This window comes from Salmo salar, chromosome 06 (genome assembly GCF_965601325.2).
Source record: "Salmo salar chromosome 06, fSalSal1, whole genome shotgun sequence".
NCBI lineage: Eukaryota > Metazoa > Chordata > Actinopteri > Salmoniformes > Salmonidae > Salmo > Salmo salar.
The window spans coordinates 30111523-30131761 of NC_138296.1; the positions used below are offsets into that span (position 1 = coordinate 30111523).

A 20239-nucleotide genomic window follows, 5' to 3' on the forward strand; every position below is an offset into this window, starting at 1 on the left:
GAGAGGCACTCATGTAATATTCTTTAACAAGATATCTTATACTTAATAATATCTTATCACGTTTTATAAGTTTGCATCTCCTTGACTCCATGTCATTAGGTCCTTTGTCTTTTGGTGAAAAAAAATGCTGAGCATGAAAACAACCAAACCCATAATTCAGTTAGCAAGTTACCAGTTCACCAGCAAATAATGGAAAACTGAATGACCACTCACAGTACTACCTATTAACTAAAGGCATTTGGTGACTTGGTCCTTGTCCAAGGCCTGCTTATCCACCAGAGCAGTGGTCTCTTCTGCTGACCCAAGGTGATGAATGCTTCTAGCAAGATGACACAGACTGGATCAGTAAACATGACCTCAAACATGGTATGCCTATTATTTTCCATAAGGCTCTCCTACAATCTTTCCCATTTCACTGTAAAGAGCACACAGTTAGCAATAGACGGAGAAACAGACACAATCTCACCTGTCAGACAGGCCATTACTCTTGAGGTTTATTCTGAATCACAGTATTGGGACTCAGGTCATCATTATGGCCATTAGTGCTGTGGGAGCAATGACAGATATCATCAGGGTTCAGATTCACAACACCCTCCCCTACCCCAGCACTGTCACCTACAGCTGTGGTTCCCAACCATTGGTACTAGGAACGCTGGAGGTACCTGGCCTATCCACAGGGTGTACTGTATTTGAGAAAAGAAAGATCAAAATTCATTTGGTGGTACAGTAACCGAAAAAGGTTGGAAACCACTGACCTACAGATTCGAGACAGAGGCTAACCCGACCTAAGATATCAGTTATGAAGTTAGTTAGATTATCACCCCAAAAATAAAGAGGATCTGTCAAGGGCTTCATCATCTGGTAAAGTTGACCTGGCATCATGGTGCCATTCACCAGAGGGGGTTCAGCAAGTCTTTTCTGCCAGGATTCAGTCTCTGTTCCCCCATGGACTATTGGCTTCTTGTTCCTCTCTTTTAGCAAGCCTTTCCCTCCTTGGCCGCTTAAAGTGAAATTATTACATGGATAAGAATGAAAGGATGTTGTTTGTGTTGGGTACAAATGTTCTCCATCTTCATATCTTGCAGATGACTGACTCGCCTGTCGAAGAATGGTGGAGTTTCTATATCAATAGCAATATAACCTGAAGCCCCATTGTTCTGGCTTGGATACCTAGGGAGTAAGATATAGGCTGGATCAGGAAACAGGGTTTCAAACATGGTTCATTTATTTTCCCTGGATCACCTCTCGGCCACCTCTCGGTCACTAACGTGGATTACAGGCATTTCATCTGGGAGGAGCAATTAGAACAACCCCCAGCCTCTGTCACTTATGTACTGTAATGTAATATGTCTCAGAGGACATCCTTGCCATGTGACTGGGATGTACAGACAAGACATCTATATCAAATGTTACCTGAAGCTTCATGACAATAGAACACTTAGGCAGTTCAGAGAATACATTCATGTTGAGTTACAGACATCACACAAATCCTACACATTTTACTTGAATGATCATGAGCCTGGACTTGTGTGCGTGTGTGCATGTGTATGTGTATGTGTGAGTGCCTGAATGTGTGTATGTGTGTGTGTGTGTGTGTCTGCATAAACTTGAAAAGCTGAAAACAAGAGTGACAGAAGACTAAATAAATCAGAGTTTGATCTTTGCCTCTCCTCCAGTGTCTCATTTGAAGAAAACACAACCACAAACTGGAAAGGAATATTTTAATGATGAAAGTGTCACATTCCTCGTCGTCAGAAGATATGTTGAAATCGCTGTCGGACAAAGTGCAGACCCCTTTGGTTCCGGGTCGCAGGCAGTCTCCCTCGGTTCCGGGTCGCAGGCAGTGTCCCTCGGTTCCGGGTCGCAGGCAGTCTCCCTCGGTTCCGGACTAGACACTGTTGCCGGATACTCTAGCCTCTTGAGGATACCCTAGGATAGGGGGCGCCACAGCGCATTTTGAAAAAAAATCGTTCCCATTTTCAACGGCCTACTAATCAAACTCAGAAGCTAGGGCATGCATATACTTATTATATATGGATAGAAAACACCCTAAAGTTTCTAAAACTGTTTGAATGGTGTCTGTGAGTATAACAGAACTCAAATGGCAGTCAAAACCCCGAGACCGATTGAAACAGGAAGTGGAATTCAGAATTGTGGACTCGACTTCTCATCTTTCCCTATAAATCACACCGTTAACCATGGTTCAGTGAGCACTTCCTATTGCTTCCACTAGATGTCGCCAGTCTTTTCACAGTGGTTTGAGCCTTATACAGTCGAAACTCAGTGAATGAGACGCGTTGGAAATTGGTCACAGGGGATGGGCCATCACCATTATGACGCCGGCGGCCATGTCTACCCCCACCTTTGGAAACGGTTTTAAAGGCAATGAAATCATCCCCCTCGAATCTTATTGGCTCTCTTGGTGTTCCAGGCCCTGAAGATTAATGTTTTACAACGTTTGACATGTTTGAACGAACCTACAGGCGGGAGAATCTCATTTTATCCGGAACTTCAGCCCTGCGCTTGGAGAGAGCCCTAGGACGCGCTACCAACAGCAGGCTAATGGAACGTGAAGTATGGACTTTTTCGACCGAAAATACATCTGTTGTGGACCTGGGATGCTTTCTGATGAAGACAACTAAAGGTAGGCGATTATTGACAATATTATACAAGATGAGATGTGACCTGCGATTGTTTCCAAGATGGCGCCGAGCTCTGTATATTAGCTCATTTTCTGAGTATCGCATCTCCTTTTATCGCAAAGTGTGATTACCCAGTAAAGTTAATTTAAAATCTGGTATGACAGGTGTTCTCAAGAGATATTCATCTATAAATGTTAGATTGACAATATAAATTTAAAAAATCGTTATCGGATAGTAATTTAGGGAATTGTAGCATTGTTTACCGGGACGCATTTGAGGGGAAATTATTTAGTCAACGTCAGACGCCGATGTAAAATGCTGTTTTTATATATAAATATGACCTTTATTGAACAAAAGAATGCATGCATTGTATAACATGATGTCCTAGGGGTGCCATCTGATGAAGTTTGTAAAAGGTTAGTGCTGCATTTAGCTGTTTTTTGATTATATGTGATGCAAGTGGTTGGTCGGAAAATGGCTATGAAGCTGCTTTTTACGATGGACTCATCTAACATAATCTAATGATTGCCTTTTCCTGTAAAACCTTTTTGAAATCGGACGACGTGGGTCGATTCAGGAGAGGTGTATCTCTAAAAACATTTTTTTTATTTTTAATTATGATTTTTTTGTAATGCTATTTGACAGACAATATGATTTTTCGCTGGATTTTGATCCCGCTGACGGGATGAGACGCTGGAGAGGCTAGACTGCACACTGGTGCCGGATACTCTGGACTGCACGCTGGTGCCAGATACTCTAGACTGCACACTGGTGGCGGATACTCCGGACTGCACACTGGTGCCGGATACTCTGGACTGCACGCTGGTGCCGGATACTCTGGACTGCACGCTGGTGACGGGCTCTTGAGGCTGGGCTGACGCACTGGAAGCCTGATGCGTGGTACTGGTACTGGATGTGCCAGTCTGGAGATACGCACCTCAGGGCTAGTGCGGGGAGCGGGCACAGGCCGAATAGGACTAGGCGGGCTCATGGGAAGCTTGGTCCGGGTTGCTGGTACTGGTCGTGCCGGACTGGAGGTACCCACTTCCGGGTTAGCATGAGAGGTGGGAACCGGAAAGACTGGGCAATGGAGGCGCACAGGTGGCCTTGACCGCACCACCTGCACAACCCGTCCTGGCTGGATGCAACTAGCAGCCCTGCACGAGCGGGGTGCTGGTACAGGGCGAACTGGGCTGTGCAGGGGCCTGATGGTTGCCGTACGTAGAGCGGGTGTAGGGTAGCCTGGTCCTAGGAGGCGTACCGGCGACCAGACGCGCTGCGCAGGCATCCTCCTACCAGGCTGGATGCCCACTCTAGCACGGCATCTGCGAGGGGCTGGAATGGCGCGCACCAGACTGTGCGTGCGTATGGGCGAGATAGTTCGCACCTCAGCGAAACACGGCACTCTCTACCTCATACGCTCCTCCATACTCTCACGGGTAGCTGGCTTATGGCTCTTCCTAGGCCTTGCCAAACTACCCGTGTGCCCCCCCAAAAGAAATCCTTAGGGGTGCCTATCCGGCTTCCTCGCTAGACGTGTCCCTCGGTAGCGTTCCTGGTCCACCCCGGCCTTCTTCCACGGGCCCTCTCCGGCCAGAATCTGTTCCCAAGTCCATCTCTCAGTATAGTCCATATATTCCTCGTGCCGCTCCTTTCTCCGCTGCTTGGTCCTGTTGTGGTGGGTAGTTCTGTCACATTCCTCTTCGTCAGAAGATATGTTGAAATCGCTGTCGGACAAAGTGGACCAATATGCGGTGGATTGCGTGCTCATCATCATCATTTATTTTAAATGTGACCACGAGGAAAAAACAATAAACAAAAACTCACGACAGGAACAGTGTAGCAGGCTAAACAAAAGCAGTGCTAACATACAACTACCCACAAGTGACAAACAAAACACATACCTACTTATAGGACTCCCAATCAGAGGCAACTAGAAACACCTGCCTCCAATTGAGAGTCTAGCAACCAAACCTGCACATAGAAAACTTAACCTAGAACCTACTCATACAAAAACATACACCACAAAACCCTGGAACACATAAATAACACACCCCTCTAAGCTATACACAAAAAAAAACACCATACAAAACAAACATACCTCTGCCACGCCCTGACCAAATAATACAAATAATCCGCTATACTGGTCAGGACGTGACAGAAAGGAATTAAACGCATATTACAAATACTAAGAAGCGTTGGACCAGTAACTGAAATGTCTCTGGTTCGAATCCCTGAGTCGACTAGGTGAAAAATATGGCGATGTACACTTGAGCAAGGCACATACCCGTAATTGCTCCTGTAATCAGCTAAATTACTAAAATGTTAATGTATTAAATAAAACAAGTTGTGACCATACACAAAACTCTGCAGAATAGCCTTCCTAAACTTGCAGGCTAAAAAATAGATATGACAATGACAATAATGGAGTTTTCCTCATACAGATACATGCGGAAAGATTGTAATAAATAATACATGAGAGTATGAGGGACAATTGTATCCATCAGGCCTGAGTCGTTCATTAAACAATAGTCTTAACTCACTCACTTGTATTGGCAATGTATGAGTAGATCATATCAATCCAACAGTCAAAATGCATAGTACTATAAAATGGTAATGAAAATGTAATAAGGAAATCAAACAAAATATATGTGTAAGGTAACTAACTATAAAAAGCATCAAGCAAAAGCCATTCATACATGTATGGGACCAACCCACAGACATGACATATCAAATACATTATTCTAAGTCATATTACCAACATCAAAATATGAAAACAATAAACATTTTCTGACACTAAGGTTATAAGGTCTCAATGTATGTGGGTATGTCATTTGACCTGACAGACACTCTGATTGAAATAAACATTCTAATGAAACGGTGAACACAAATATCAACATAGCTACACAATTCCTGTCTAAAGGTGTGATATTTTTCACAATGTCACTAGTAGGTGGGGACTTGGGTACAGTTCCTTCCGCAAGAACTGCGGGTAACACTTCCTATGAATACCCTCTTCATAACGTGTTATAAGTGTATTTATGACACCTTATAATCTATGCATTATACATCATATTGCATGACATAGGCACTAATGGCTGCTAATACATGTCTATATATTCCTACAGCATTTTAAGCAGGCAGCATAATGCCTTTGATTATGAAGCTAAGTGGTATGACCTACATGAAATGCTCTTTAGGAAATTGCGTCAGAGGGCTATACTGTAACGACTTCACCCAAATTACTAAATTACATTTGGTTTCCTTACCCTGTAAGCAGTCTATGGACAAGCTCAGACAGCAATCCATGCTTTGGTTTTGTTTACCTGACCACTGTCTTCAAATGCTAACTTTTTAGATCAAATCCAATGTCAGGTAATGTGAAGCCAATATCCCCTTTCTTGCATTGTTTTCATGCTTCATGTCCAAATCTCTTAAAATAACTGAGTTGTGGTACACAATCAAATGTTGACACTTTAGGATGATTTGTGAAAAATGCTTTTAACAGGGTTATTGAGTTGGATTTGTGCCACAAATGCTAAAATGCATTTCCCTAACCAAGTACAGTAAACAAAACCAAAGCATGGTTTGCTTTCTTATCTTGTCCATAGATTGCTTACAGGGTAACAACAACAACATGTAGTTTTGTAATTTGGGTGAACTATCCCTTTATGCCCGCAAGACAGAGTTACATAGGTGTAAGAGGGTGTGCAGTGAAATTAGAATATGGCCAATCATTTAATGAGCACAGAATGTATAATATAACGATCCTAATGTGCTTTTCAAATATGGCATCTGGTGATAATGCTTTATGCATTTATAGATGTCCATGAGCAGTTATTAGCACCTATGTTGTGCATCCTGATGCATTATGAATAGAAGGTGTTATTAATGCTCCTATAACGCATTATAAAGAGAACATCCATATGAAGTGTTACCTGTTTAAACTGACCAATCATGATTTCCTATGAAAACGGTGGCTTAAATAAAGTCTGATGTAGTATCTTCTAGAGCAGGGGTACTCAACTCTTACCCTACGAGGTCCGGAGCCTGCTGGTTTTCTGTAATACCTCATAATTAATTGCACACACCTGGTGTCACAGGTCTAAATCAGTCCCTGATTAGAGGGGAAGAATGACAAAATGCAGTGGAACTTGTTTTGAGGTCCAGAGTTGAGTTTGAGGGCTCTAGTCTCTAAAGGAAAATGGAACATGAACTTTCTTTACTGAAAGTAGGATTACAGGTGTCGGTTTAAGTTAAATGTCTGTGAACATTTTTGCTGAAGTTGGGACAAATTATGCAAGTTATTTTAACACTAACATGCTGTAACTCTCAATTCAGAAATAATGAATAATTTCTTCAGTAAAATAGAGCTTTTTAGACCGGGCCCTGTGATAATGATGTCTCTTCTACACTACATGACCAAAAGTATGTGGACACCTGCTCGTTGAACGTCTCAATCCAAAATCATGGGCATTATTATGGAGTTGGTCCCCCCTTTGCTGCTATAACAGCCTCCACTCTTCTGGGAAGGCTTTCCACTAAATGTTGGAACATTGCTGCGGGGACTTGCTTCCATTCAGCCACAAGAGCATTAGAGAGGTCGGGCACTGATGTTGGGTGATTAGGCCTGGCTCGCAGTCAGCGTTCCAAAGGTATTTGATGGGGTTGAGGTCAGGGCTCTGTGCAGGCCAGTCAAGTTCTTCCACACCGATCTCGACAAATCATTTCTGTATGGACCTCGCTTTGTGCACAGGGGCATTGTCATGCTGAAACAGGAAAGGGCCTCCCCAAACTGTTGCCACAAAGTTGGAAGCACAGAATAATCTAGAATATCATTGTATGCTGTAGCGTTAAGATTTCCCTTCACTGGAACTAAGGGGCCTAGCCAGAACCATGAAAAACAGCCCCATACCATTATTGCTTCTCCAAAAAACTTTACAGTTGGCACTATGCATTGGGGCAGGTACCATTTTTCTGGCATCCGCCAAACCTAGAGGACAGACAATTTTCAGCACATGGGCGGCCCTGTTCTGTGAGCTTGTGTGGCCTACCACATCGCGGCTGAGCCATTGTTGCTCCACAATAACAGCACTTACAGTTGACCCTTGGCAGCTCTAGCAGGGCAGAAATTCTATGAACTGACTTGTTGGAAATGTAGCATCCTATGACGGTACCACATTGAAAGTCACTGAGCTCTTCAGTAAGGCCATTGTACTGCCAATGTTTGTCTATTGAGATTGCATGGCGGTGTACTCTTTTTTATACACCTGTCAGCTGCGGGTGTGGCTGAAATAGCCGAAACCATTCATTTGAAGGGGTGTCCACATACTTTTGTGTATACATAGTGTAAATAACGCCTAGTTTAGCTATTTGACATGTCCACAAGAAATTGAGACCTCATGATCTTGGAAATGTCTATACTAAAGAGGTTTATGTTTTATGCATCTTCTCATGTGTATGTAATTTATATTTGCTTGTATGTATAGTATACAATACTAGCGTAAGTATGATCTTGCTATCCTTTCATATCATTATAATGTTGTATAGCTAATATGTGACATGCTGTATCATAATCAGTCATAAGTCACACTCATTTTCAGATAACAATAATTTTGTAATTTTAGTTATCTACAAGTAATGGGCTGTTTTGGAATTTCAACTGATTTCACTTAAACACGTTTCCTAACCTATCCAGATTACACCTGTCACATAGAGAATGAAATTAATAAACTGTTGAGCTTTCTGAAAAGCATTGTGCAGTAATACACACTGCTCAGAATGTGTCTTGGGGTTGACATGACTGATTATGATGAAGCTAGTCACATATGTGTATCTTATAATAAGTACTGTATATCATATATTACTGTATCTTATAATATCTTATTAGATTTTCTTTTGTTATCCAAACGTCCACCGCTTGTTACAGTTCTCCTCTTCTTGACTCCATGTCATTATGTCCTTTGTCCTTGGGAAAAACACAAGAGTTACTAATATGCTGGAGCTAAAAGTCAACCAGTCCCATCATTTTACATACCAAGCCAAACAGTTCACCAGTTGTCAGAGGACATAAACAGTACTTACTATTAACTCAGGAGGTTTGGTGACTTGGTCCTTGTCAAAGGCCTGTTGGTCCAATAGAGCAGTGGTCTCCTCTGCAGCTCTGTTAGACATGGGAGGTCCTCCATTCATCTGAGGAGGTCCTGGACTCTGTGCACCAGGAGTCACTTCCTTAGTCTCATTGTTAACCCTGTGGGAGAAATAAAACATCAACATTCATGATTCACCATAATACTGCCACCTATAGAGATTGAAATAATCAACAGCTGATTGAAATAATCAACTCATAATTAAGCTTTGATTATTTGAATCAGCTGTGTAGTGCTAGGGCAAAAAACAAAACTTGGGGCCCCCAGGACCGAGTTTGGGAAACACTGGGCTAACATGAACCCTGGGAAAATGGGGTTGGTGACATTATTACCCAATGAGTTGTGGATGTATCAATATGTAATCAAGTTTACCTGACATCAGGGTGTCCATTCACTAGAGGGGGTTCAGCATGTGTCTTCTGACAGGATTCAGGGTCTGTTCCCCCACTGTCTGCTGACTTCCTGTCCTGCCCTTCTAGCACGCCTTCCTCTCCTGGGCTTCTAAGGGTGATTATTACATGGGTAAGAATTGAAGGATCTGTTGGAGAGGGGTACACATGGTCTACATGTTCATGACCTAAGTGACAAAGGAGTAAGTCACCTGCAGAGGAGGGGTGAAGTCTCACCAGCACCCTGACCTGGAGCCCCATCAGTCAGGTGTGATTCGCTGTGGAGTAAGATACAGACTGGATCAGGAAACATGACCTCAATCAGTTATTTAACCTCCTCTACCATCCCATACAACTTTACACACAGACAAATTGTCACGTCCTGATCCTAGTAAGATGTCATTTTCTATAGTGGAGTAGGTCAGGGGGTGTTTTGTGTTTTTCTATGTTTTCTATTTCTACGTTTAAGTTCTAGTTTTTCTATTTCTATGTTGGGGTTGTTTGGTTGATCTCCAATTGGAGGCAGCTGGTCCTCGTTACCTCTGATTGGAGATCATATTTAAGTAGGGGTTTTTCTTCCTGGGTTTTTGTGGGTTATTATATTTTGAGTAGTGTTTGTTTCTCTCTGCGTCACAGTTTGTTGTTTTGTAAATTCAGTTATTTATGTTTTGCAAAGTTTCACGGATTTAATAAAATGTGGAACTACAACCACGCTGCACTTTGGTCTGCTCCTTTTGACAGCCGTGACACAAACACACATTCTCACCTTCTATAGGGCACGCGTCCATTGCTCTGAGGTTGACCCAGAAGCTGTGGGTCATCAGTCTGGCTGTTAACCCTGTGGGAGCAATAACAGGGCTATCATCAGGATTAAAACTCTTGATCCAGCACAAACAACACTGTCCTCCATAGAGGCAGAGACTAACATGATACATGGGATCAATTCTGAAGAGATAAATGAGATTTCATTCAACAGATAATGAAGATTTACTTAAGGAGTCCTCATGTGGAGAATTTACCTGACAACCTTGGGTACATTCAGTGGAGGGGAATCAGCATGTGTCTTCTGACAGGTTTCAGTGTCTGCTCTGTCATTGTCTGACGGTTTTCCATCCTCCATTCCTAGAACGCCTTCCTCTCCTTGGTCGCTAAAGGGGAGATTATTACATTGATAAGGATTTAAGGATCTCGATTGGGAAGGATACAAATGTTCTCCATATCCATAGCCTACATTACAGAGGACTGACAGGTGATTAGTCATGTGGTACAGTTTACCTGGCATCTCCATTCAGCAGAGGGGTGTCAGTGCCTGTCTCTTCATTGTCCATGGGCTGCCTGTTCTCCTCTCCTGGCTCACCTCCTTGGTCACTAAAAGTGAGATCATGATGACCATGACTGAAAGGATAAGCAAGGCAAACTGATCCAGGACAGAGTAGAGTATAAAGATGTAATAGAGGTATTTTAACTAACCTGGGAACAACCACAGCCTCAACAGTCTCACCGTCATCAGGCTTTCTGATGTCTCTGTGATAAAACATGTACCAAAGGTTCAGTCAGATACCCACAGGTACAACTGGAATCATCTACGGTACATTACACCACAGTCAAAAATACACCAGTTGCCCTTCTGGCTTGAATATGTTATGTCTTGCCTGGGCAGGGCTCAAAAGGCAGGGTCTTTGCTGAAAGTTGTTGCTTGCCAATAGACATTACTGGTATTTAGAAATGCCATGCGGATCTATTGAGTAATTCTTCCTTCACCTTCTATAGCAGGGCTCTCCAACCCTGTTCCTGGAGAGCTACCCTCCTGTAGGTTCTGTCTCCAACCCTGTTCCTGGAGAGCTACCCTCCTGTAGGTTCTATCTCCAATCCCAGTTGTAACTAACCTGATGCAGCTTTCAGGGATGGGCAACTTTGATGGGGGCCACAAAAATCCGAACTCATTATCAGGGTCTGCAGTGACGATGATTACTACAAGCTTAGGTAGCTGGTTAAATAAATTTACCAATCTGAAAAATGGTTAGCTGACATAGGGTAATTGAGTGATTGTCAGTGACTAACATGACAAGAGGAAAACTGCTAATATACAACCAAATTTCAAAATTGCACCTTGTGTATTCCACTATTCTAGATCTCACCAGTAAAAAAGGGGTCTGTGGACCGCCAGTTGCCCATCCCTGAGCTAATTATTAGAATCAGATGTGCTACAGTAGATTCATGTTGAAGGGAAATCCTACAGGACAGTAGCTCTCCGGGAACAGGGTTGGAGAGCCCTGTTATATAGAGACAGAAACTAATATGACCCATAGCAACAGCTGAAGATAAGAGAGACTATCATTCTGTGGTTGATTACAGATCAATAAAGTGATGTGGAAAAGTTTACCTGGAATCACGTTGCTCATTCTGCATCAGAGGAAAGGGGTTTGGTTCTGGATTGCCCTGACCCTCTTCCACATCTCTGTGGCCTTGGTGGCTAAAGATGAGATTATTACATTAATAACAAATTAAGGATAATGTTTGATAAACAACAGTAACTTGACAAAATGGCCAACAAGTCTATAGTTTGTAAGTGGCCTGCAAGTTCCAGGTTGTTCTCATCCTGTTTGTGACCTGCTAGGACCCCATTGGTCTGACTTTACACCCTAGTAGTAAGACAGAGAGAACTAGTCTCATAACTAACATACACCCTCTGCAACAATTCTAATTGACTTAAAGAGCTCCCTTCACAAACACAAAAACAATTATATAGGATACTCACCACTGTTTGTCTCTCCAAGGTTTAAACACACAGAGCAGAACAGCAATGACTGGCACTACAGCAACAACAATACCAACTGAAAAACAGAATGTAGTCATCAGATGATGACATGTTCACACAAAAGAAAAGGTTTTAAAATAACCTTCTAACAGTAGTTGATCTTGGTAGCACCATTTTGAGGTCAGATTTAATTGTTATTTTCTCATACAGAGGAAGCTGTGGTGATAGATTTGCTTAAACACTCACCAATGATTTTCCAGATCAAATCAGTGTCACCACGGTTTGAATCCGGATTGTCTCCATCTATAATGGACGATTAGAGAGAATAAAGTCATTTCCATGACATAATCAATCGAAATACTGTGCAACACAGAATAATGTGTTATGCAGTCTTTTCCTTAGTTTAATTTCCAGGCAGGCGTTCAGAAAATAAAACATAAAAAAACAAATTCTCAAGGGATTGACATTGGTCTCTCAAGGCGCTTGTCATTGGCATGTTTCCATTCAATACGATTGCATTTAATGTTATCTTTCACGTAAATACACACCCCGTCTGCCCTCTCACCTGTATCTCCTGACTATGGGGTATCCAGGGAGATTAAAGGCAGAAATAGGAGAACATTTCTTTAGCCATGTCTCAGAGAAAAATATTAAATTAAGATTAGAGTCAGTCAATAAATGTTCCATCTATTCCCTCTTAGAAATAATGCTAGGAATATTTAGATGACTTAATATTGTCTTTCTGTAGGCTTGGCACGAGGGTCCCAAAACATTGATTAACGGTTCAAAAAAGGTTCACGGTACGATGTTTTCTAATCCCTGGGTTAAGGGAACTGAGTTTCTGTCTTGAAGGCGGGTTTTGTTTGTGACATGTATCAAGAGTTTGAACTAAGGTGAGATTATCTGCAGATTGCACATTCTCTTGAAAAGCCATGTCAGTGACAGAGGTTATACTCACATACACAGAATGTCCTTCTCTGAAACCGGTAATATAAACTACTCACACCTAGATGATTTCATTCATTCATGTTTCACCTTTCATCAATGATTTTTGTCTGGATGGCTCATTACGGGGACTTTTCTCCACTTCTCCCTGAATTACATCCTCCATATCAGCCTTCTTTTCTGCAGGTGTCCTACCTCCAGTCTGATGAGGAGCTTGGTACTCTGGGCCACTTGGGTGTTTGTTGGTTCCGGATTGTTTTAATGAAGGCCAACATTGATGTTTGGCTGCCTTCTTTTGTATTCCCCAGAGAGTTGCACTGTCTTCAGGGACCCTTATTATCCTCCGTTTTGTTTTATTTGGTTCCGATTGCTGTTTCTGCCTGGCCAGTTCCCCTCTCTACACTGAGATTCTCTGCATCTGACCCTATTACAGGGGCATTCTCCTGCCGTTCTCCTGCCGTTCTCCTGGCATTCGCCAAACCCAGTTTTATCCGTCAGACTGCAAGATGGTGAAGCATGATTCTTCACTCCAGAGAGCACATTTCCACTGCCTCAGAGTCCAATGGCGGCGAACTTTACACCATTCCAGCCAACGCTTGACATTGTGCATGGTGATCTTTGGCTCGGCCATTGGAAACCAATTTCATGAAGCTCCCGACGAAGAGTTCTTGTGCTGACGTTGCTTCCAGAGGAAGTTTGGAACTCAGTAGCAGTGGTGGAAAAAGTACTCAATTGTCATACTTGATTAAAAGTAAAAGATACCTTACTAGAAAATGACTCAAGTAAAAGTGACAGTCACCCAGTAAAATACTACTTGAGTAAAAGTCTAAAAGTATTTGGTTTTAAATAGATATATTTGGTTTAAAAAGTATCAAAAGTAAATGGAATTGCTGAAACGTCCTTAAGTATCAAAAGTATAAGTACAAGAATAAACCATTTCAAATTCCTTATATTAAGCAAACCAGATGGTACAATTATTATTTTTAAAAAAATGTACGGATAGCCATGGCCACACTCCAACACTCAGACATAATTCACAAATGAAGTATTTGTGTTTAATGAGTCCCCAAGATCAGAGGCAGTAGGGATGACCAGGGATGTTCTCTTGATAAGTGTGTGAATTGGACCATTTTCCTGTCAAAATGTAACAAGTACTTTTGGGTGTCAGGGAAAATGTATGGAGTAAAAAGTACATTAATTTCTTTAGGAATGTAGTGAAGTAAAAGTTGGCAAAAATATAAATAGTGAAGTAAAGTACAGATTCCCCAAAAACGTTAAAGTATCTTTACTTAAGTGCTTTACACTGCTCAATAGTGAGTGTTGCAACCGAGGACAGACGATTTTTAGGCGCTTTGCGCTTCAGCACTCGGCCGTCCCGTTCTGTGAGCTTCACAATAACAGCACTTACACTTGTGACGACCCTCCCACTCTGTCTGCCAAATTCTTTTTCCTAATTAGGATGTCGGTGGGCAGAGCCGGGAGGGTCGTCAGTGAAATGGGACACACCTGGACCCGGGTGTGTCCCGGGATAAATACACCCTTTCCCCATTCATTGAGGAGACTCTCTCCATGCAGACACACTGTTTGAGTTTGGTTGTGCCATTTTTTCAACACATCTATACACACAACCACTCACTTACACTACTGACTACACATACACCATTATTAATTGTATATAGGTTACCTCAGTTAATAAATCTATTTTTGTTATTCCTTATCTCCATGTTGTTTCTCTTTTTGTTACGGGCTTTGAGCCGGTTCCTGACACAGTTGACCGAGGTAGCTCTAGCAGGGCAGAAATGTGATGAACTGACTTGTTGGAAAGGTGGCATCCTATGACTGTGCTGCATTGAAATTCACTGAGCTCTTCAGTAAGGCCATTGTACTGACAATGTTTGTCTATGGAGATTGGATGGCTGTGTGCTCAATTTTACACACCTGTCAGAAACGGGTGTGACTGAAATAGCCCAATCCAGTAATTTGAAGGGGTGTCCACATACTTTTGTATATATACTGTATTTGCTGGATTCTGTGTTCTCCGGAAGTTTAATATTTTTAGTTGGGCTGAATTCTAGACAAAAAGAGTTGTCAAAACATAACAAAACAAATGGATATATCTTTCCGGACCATACAGGCCCATAAATCCAGAAAATAAAAGAAATCCAGAAAATAAAATCTTAGCAAAACATACAGGCCTATGGGCTATAGGCTAAATGATGCATGTGACTACCATGTTAAAAAGTCACAAAAGAATGCATGCGCTGTTTCTTTCCTTATAGACTGCACACGCTGAGCATCATTCACAAGGGATAATGTTCTCACCCATCAGACTATTCTCAATTTAATCTTGTCTTTACATATACTAAATAATATATGTGTTAAATTAGTTTTAATTTAGAATAGGCCATTATCTTGCCTCTGTCGGAACAGGGGCAGGGGGAAAAAAGACTATGCACTTGAATAGCAAATGGAGGACACCTTTCCAGCGGTTCATTTTCAGCCCAGCCAGGTAGGTTACTCCGGTTGTAAAGCGAAGCAATGTGCTTAATATGAGCAAAGTTGAGAAATAAATATAGTAGGCCTAGCCTGTAGAAAGCTGATGGGATCCTCCTCTTTTTAATATAGGCCATCAAAACTGTTTTCTCATGCAAATACATAGCATAGCCTATAGAAAAATGTTGTGCAACATGGGCTTATAGGAACACATGTTTTATTCCATGTATCAACCAGTTATGAGTTGATGCTGCATCAACCAGTTATGAGGAGCTGGCTCTCACTGCGCAACAGGTGATCCTATTCCACTCAAACTCTGAATGCCAGGGTTCTGTCAGAGTGATTAGAGGGAACACACCATTAGCAACTGTCCGTTAGTAAGTTTGGTAGGCTACTAATGACCATCAGCGGCATCAGAGGGCAGTTTTGGAGAAGTCCAGTTACCGTGAATCTACAGTCAAGTGGAATTTGACTGCAACAATCACTTGTCAGAGATGCAATAATATTTTAAATGGTTGAACACAGTTTTGCCCATTGACAATGACTATGATATTGTTTCATGTTTTTAAGCTTAATAAGAGAGTGTTACTGTACCACACAATGATCACGTGGACTCACTCACCTGGGAAGTGAAAGAGAAAATAAAATGAAAGACCTAGTTAATGACATTTATAACAGAGAATCATTTGATGACAACCCAGCAGAGTGCCAGTGGAAACAACAGTTGTCCTTCAATATGCTCTGCTCTGTTGTTACAGAGGAACACTCACCTGCAGTTGTATTCTTTCAAAATGTTGGGGTCACTTAGAAATGTCCTTGTTTTTGAAAGAAAAGCACATTTTTTGTCCATTTAAAATAACATCAAATTGATCAGAAATACAGTGTAGACATTGCTAATGTTGTAAATGACTATTGTAGCTGGAAGTGACACATTTTTATGGAATATCTACATAGGCATATACAGAGGCCCATTATCAGCAACCATCACTCCTGTGTTCCAATGGCACGTTGGGTTAGCTAATCCAAGTTTATCATTTTGAAAAGCTAATTGATCATTAGAAAAACCTTTTGCAATTTTTTTATAGTACCGTAATTTCCGGACTATAAGCCGCAACTTTTTTCCCACGCTTTGAACATCGCGGCTTAAACAATGACGCAGCTAATATATGGATTTATCCCAAAAAAACACATTCTGTGACGTGCTCAGTTTTTTGGCGGCATGAAGCTTTCATTAGACCAATGAAATTGCCGAACGGGTTAAGGTCAAACAACTTTTTTGTTTACTGTTTAGATTAAATCGAGCGCTCAAACTTCCCATCATTCTGATTACGGTAGTCATTTTGTCACCCTCATCATGGCAAAGACACGGAGAAATGCATATGATGCAGCTTTCAAGTTGAAGGCGACTGATCTGGCTGTTGGAAAAGGAAATAGAGCTGCTGCACGGGAGTTTGGTCTTAATGAGTCGATGATAAGACGTTGGAAACAGCAGCGTGAGGAATTGACTCAGTGCAAAAAGACAACTAAAGCTTACTGCAAATTTTTTATTTTTTGTTACAAGCCGTGTTTCGTTAAAGCCTATTTATTTTTGTTACAGGCCGTGTTTCGTTAAAGCCTATTTATTTTTGTTACAAGCTGTGTTTCGTTAAAGCCTGTGTAAAGTTAATTTGTTTCAATGTACCGGTAGGCACCTGCGGCTTATAGACATGTGCGGCTTATTTATGTTCAAAATATATATCTTTTTTAATTTAGTGGGTGTGGCTTATATTCAGGTGCGCTCAATAGTCCGGAAATTACGGTAGTAATAAAACTGGCATTCTTTAGTCTAGTTGAGTATCTGGAGCATCAGCACGATTAAAGGCTCAAAATGGCCAGAAACAAATAACTTTCTTCTGAAACTTGTCAGTCTATTCTTGATCTGAGAAATGAAGGCTATTCCATGTGAGAAATTGCCAAGAAACTGAAGATCTCGTACAACGCTGTGTACTACTCCCTTCACAGAACAGCGCAAACTGGCTCTAAACAGAATACAAAGAGGAGTGGGAGGCCCCGGTGCTGAGCAAGAGGACAAGTACATTAGTGTCTAGTTTGAGAAACAGATGCCTCACAAGTCCTCAACTGGCAGCTTCATTAAATAGTACCCGCAAAACACCAGTCCCAACGTCAAAAGTGAAGAGGCGACTCCGGGATGCTGGCCTTCTAGGCAGGGTTCCTCTGTCCAGTATCTGTGTTCTTTTGCCCATCTTGATCTTTATTTTTATTGGCCAGTCTGAGATATGGCTTTTTCTTTGCAACTCTGCCTAGAAGGCCAGCTGTTTCCAGATACAATTGTAATTTACAACATTAACAATGTCTATACTGTATTTCTGATCAATTTGATGTTTTTTTAATGGAGAAAAAAAATTGCTTTTCTTTCAAAAACAAGGACATTTCTAAGTGACCCCAAACATACGAGAAAAAAACTATTAAACAAGGAGGCTCCTCAAACTTGAAAAGCAATATACACATCTCACCTGATGCACCAAACACAACGAAATGGGTCAAATGCTCCTGAAATATGATAACATCAATATCAAATTATTAACATGCAACTGGAATGTTTGGTCTGGTATTGTAGTTTACAAGGTAACTATCTGTACATTGCCTAAACTGCAGTGATAAATAGCCATACTCACAGTCACATTGCTTATGGCAGTGTGGTCTACGTTGACACACTCCAGGAGGCTGATACAGGAGTAGCTGACATCAATCACATTGGGTGCATGTGTAGTGTTTTTGTGTTGGCAAAGTTCAGCAAGCCACGTAGACGTCTGTGGAAGAAAAAATACAAAATACAAAAAAGTTAGACATCTACCACTCAAAAACAATATGCTACATGTTTGAATACATTTGTCATTAAACTGTATCTACTGTCTATATTTTTTATTTATTTAACAATGCAAGTCAGTTAAGAACAATTTTTTTTTTACAATGACAGCCTACCGGGGAACAGTGGTTAACTGCCTTGTTCAGGGGCAGAACAACAGATTTTTATCTTGTCAGCTTGGGGATTCAATCCAGCAACCTTTAGGTTACTGGCACAACGCACTAACCACTAGGCTACCTGCCTCCCCTGAAGTGTGAAAGACAGTCATATTTCTGATTCTACAGTAGTCTGATAGTGAAGCCTGTGAATCATATTGAATCCCCAGTTTGAAAGTTGTACATCATCTGTAGTTGTAGTCACGAGAGTTTTTGTGAGATACAATAAACAGATATCTTACCTTATTGGAATCCACTGATTGCCACTCCACACATTTAGGTTTTTCCTTGTCCTTTACACAGTATTTGTAAGCATTTCCAGTTCGGAGGCTTGCACAACTAACATTCTTGGTTTCTTCTCCACCCCAACAGCCTGCAGAAAAAAGGAGGAAGAGGTAATGTATGTTGAAAAACAATTACCACAGCCTTCTACAGCACATATCTTTATTTACTGCTGTTGAAGAGATACAAATGTCCAGAAGAAGCAGCCTGCTTTATAAAGACAATAGCATATGATCATGTTTGATAAAAACAGTTTAAACTGACAGACCCTGATAACATTAACATGTAGTGATATAGTTTATAGGAGTGCAGGAGAGACATCTCACAACCAAAGAAATACTGTAACAGTGCTGGTACTGTAGCCAACGCCCAAAACTTGCTTTACTGTCAACGCCATTTTGGAGAAAAACTCGTTGAGGGAGAATTTATATTTTGCAATCTCTCTTTCCTGAGAATTGTAACTTTTTCAAGAGAACGGCAAATATCTGAGAGATAAGCAAACACTCAAGACATCGAAAAAGCTAAACCAACTACACTACTGTAAATATGTGTCAGGAATTGGGGAGACTAAGACATGAAATGTCAGCTTCACCCAGAAAAAATACAAATTTAAAACACAATCTTCTTACCTTGAATTAACAGGATTGTCAATAATAAACCAAACAGATAAGAAATAGACATGGTGGGCCCTTATTACAAACAACTGTGTGCTGCGTGTTGAGTTCCAGTCTGTCGGTGCAAAGCAAATCAAGGCGGTAAAGACACACTTTCTCTTATTGAGCGGAAGTTACATCATAAGGAGGAGCAACAATAAACACATCTGGTTTTTGAATAAATATATTAACGTTTTGTGACAATTAAACTAGATTATTTTGTATACAACTTAATGCATTGATATTAAAGTTATAATATTTTCAATAAGTGTTCCTTTCCGCCATGTAAAGCCTCCAGTAGGATGACAACTTGACCTGATTCCTACTGGTGGGGCAGTCTGATAATAGTGTTATGCTTTATTGCACTGTAGGTGGTGCACTGCAATGTGTCTGAAGTGCAGAACTAATTACTAGGTCCATATTACCTGTCTCCTGCCCACATGACCTGTCTAGAAGGTCACAAGATCAGTAAAAACTCAGGGTCCTGCACACAACACTTCTGACCACTAGAAGGGGCTGTTGTTGTACTGTAGGAATGAAGAACATGGTTTTGTTGAACTGAAGGGAAAAGGGGGATACCTTGTCAGTTGTACAACTGATGCCTTCAACTGAAATGTGTATTCCGCATTTAACCCAACCCCTCTGAATCAGAGAGGTGCGGGGGGGGGGGGCTGCCTTAATCGACATCCACATCTTCCGCGCCCGGGGAACAGTGGGTTAACTGCCTTGCTCAGGGGCAGAACGACAGATTTTTACCTTGTCAGCTTGGGGATTTGATCCAGCAACCTTTCGGTTACTGGCCCAACGCTCCACTAGGCTACCTGCTGCCCCATTTACCTCATGTTAGATCACTTTACCGCATGTTAGATCACTTTACCTCATGGTAGATAACTGTTCGAATGATTCA

The 20239-nt window shown here is 41.5% G+C and overlaps 1 protein-coding gene across 3 annotated transcripts; it reads right to left on the reverse strand.

The window, feature by feature from the left end:
* Nucleotides 1-1704: 1704 nt before the first annotated feature.
* On the reverse strand, nucleotides 1705-19454 carry LOC145850321 (uncharacterized). 3 transcript variants are annotated; one of them, XR_014392628.1, is made up of 16 exons: nucleotides 19309-19454; nucleotides 18640-18770; nucleotides 18052-18186; nucleotides 17890-17926; nucleotides 12185-12241; nucleotides 11939-12014; nucleotides 11564-11653; nucleotides 10651-10704; nucleotides 10456-10548; nucleotides 10200-10328; nucleotides 9947-10018; nucleotides 9393-9458; nucleotides 9164-9292; nucleotides 8727-8892; nucleotides 8510-8610; nucleotides 1705-1929 (listed from the first exon to the last, which is right to left on the reverse strand). XR_014392628.1 is itself a non-coding variant. In XM_082976438.1 (15 exons), the coding sequence occupies exons 1-15, from the start codon at nucleotides 19358-19360 to the stop codon at nucleotides 8566-8568; spliced, it is 1329 nt and encodes a 442-aa protein (XP_082832564.1). In that variant the 5' UTR covers nucleotides 19361-19454; the 3' UTR covers nucleotides 4402-8565. The 3 variants fall into 3 exon arrangements, 2 of the variants coding, with proteins under 2 accessions (XP_082832564.1, XP_082832563.1); XM_082976438.1 differs by lacking the exon at nucleotides 1705-1929 and having other exon boundaries at nucleotides 4402-8610; nucleotides 9164-9289; XM_082976437.1 differs by lacking the exon at nucleotides 1705-1929 and having other exon boundaries at nucleotides 4402-8610.
* Nucleotides 19455-20239: the final 785 nt, after the last annotated feature.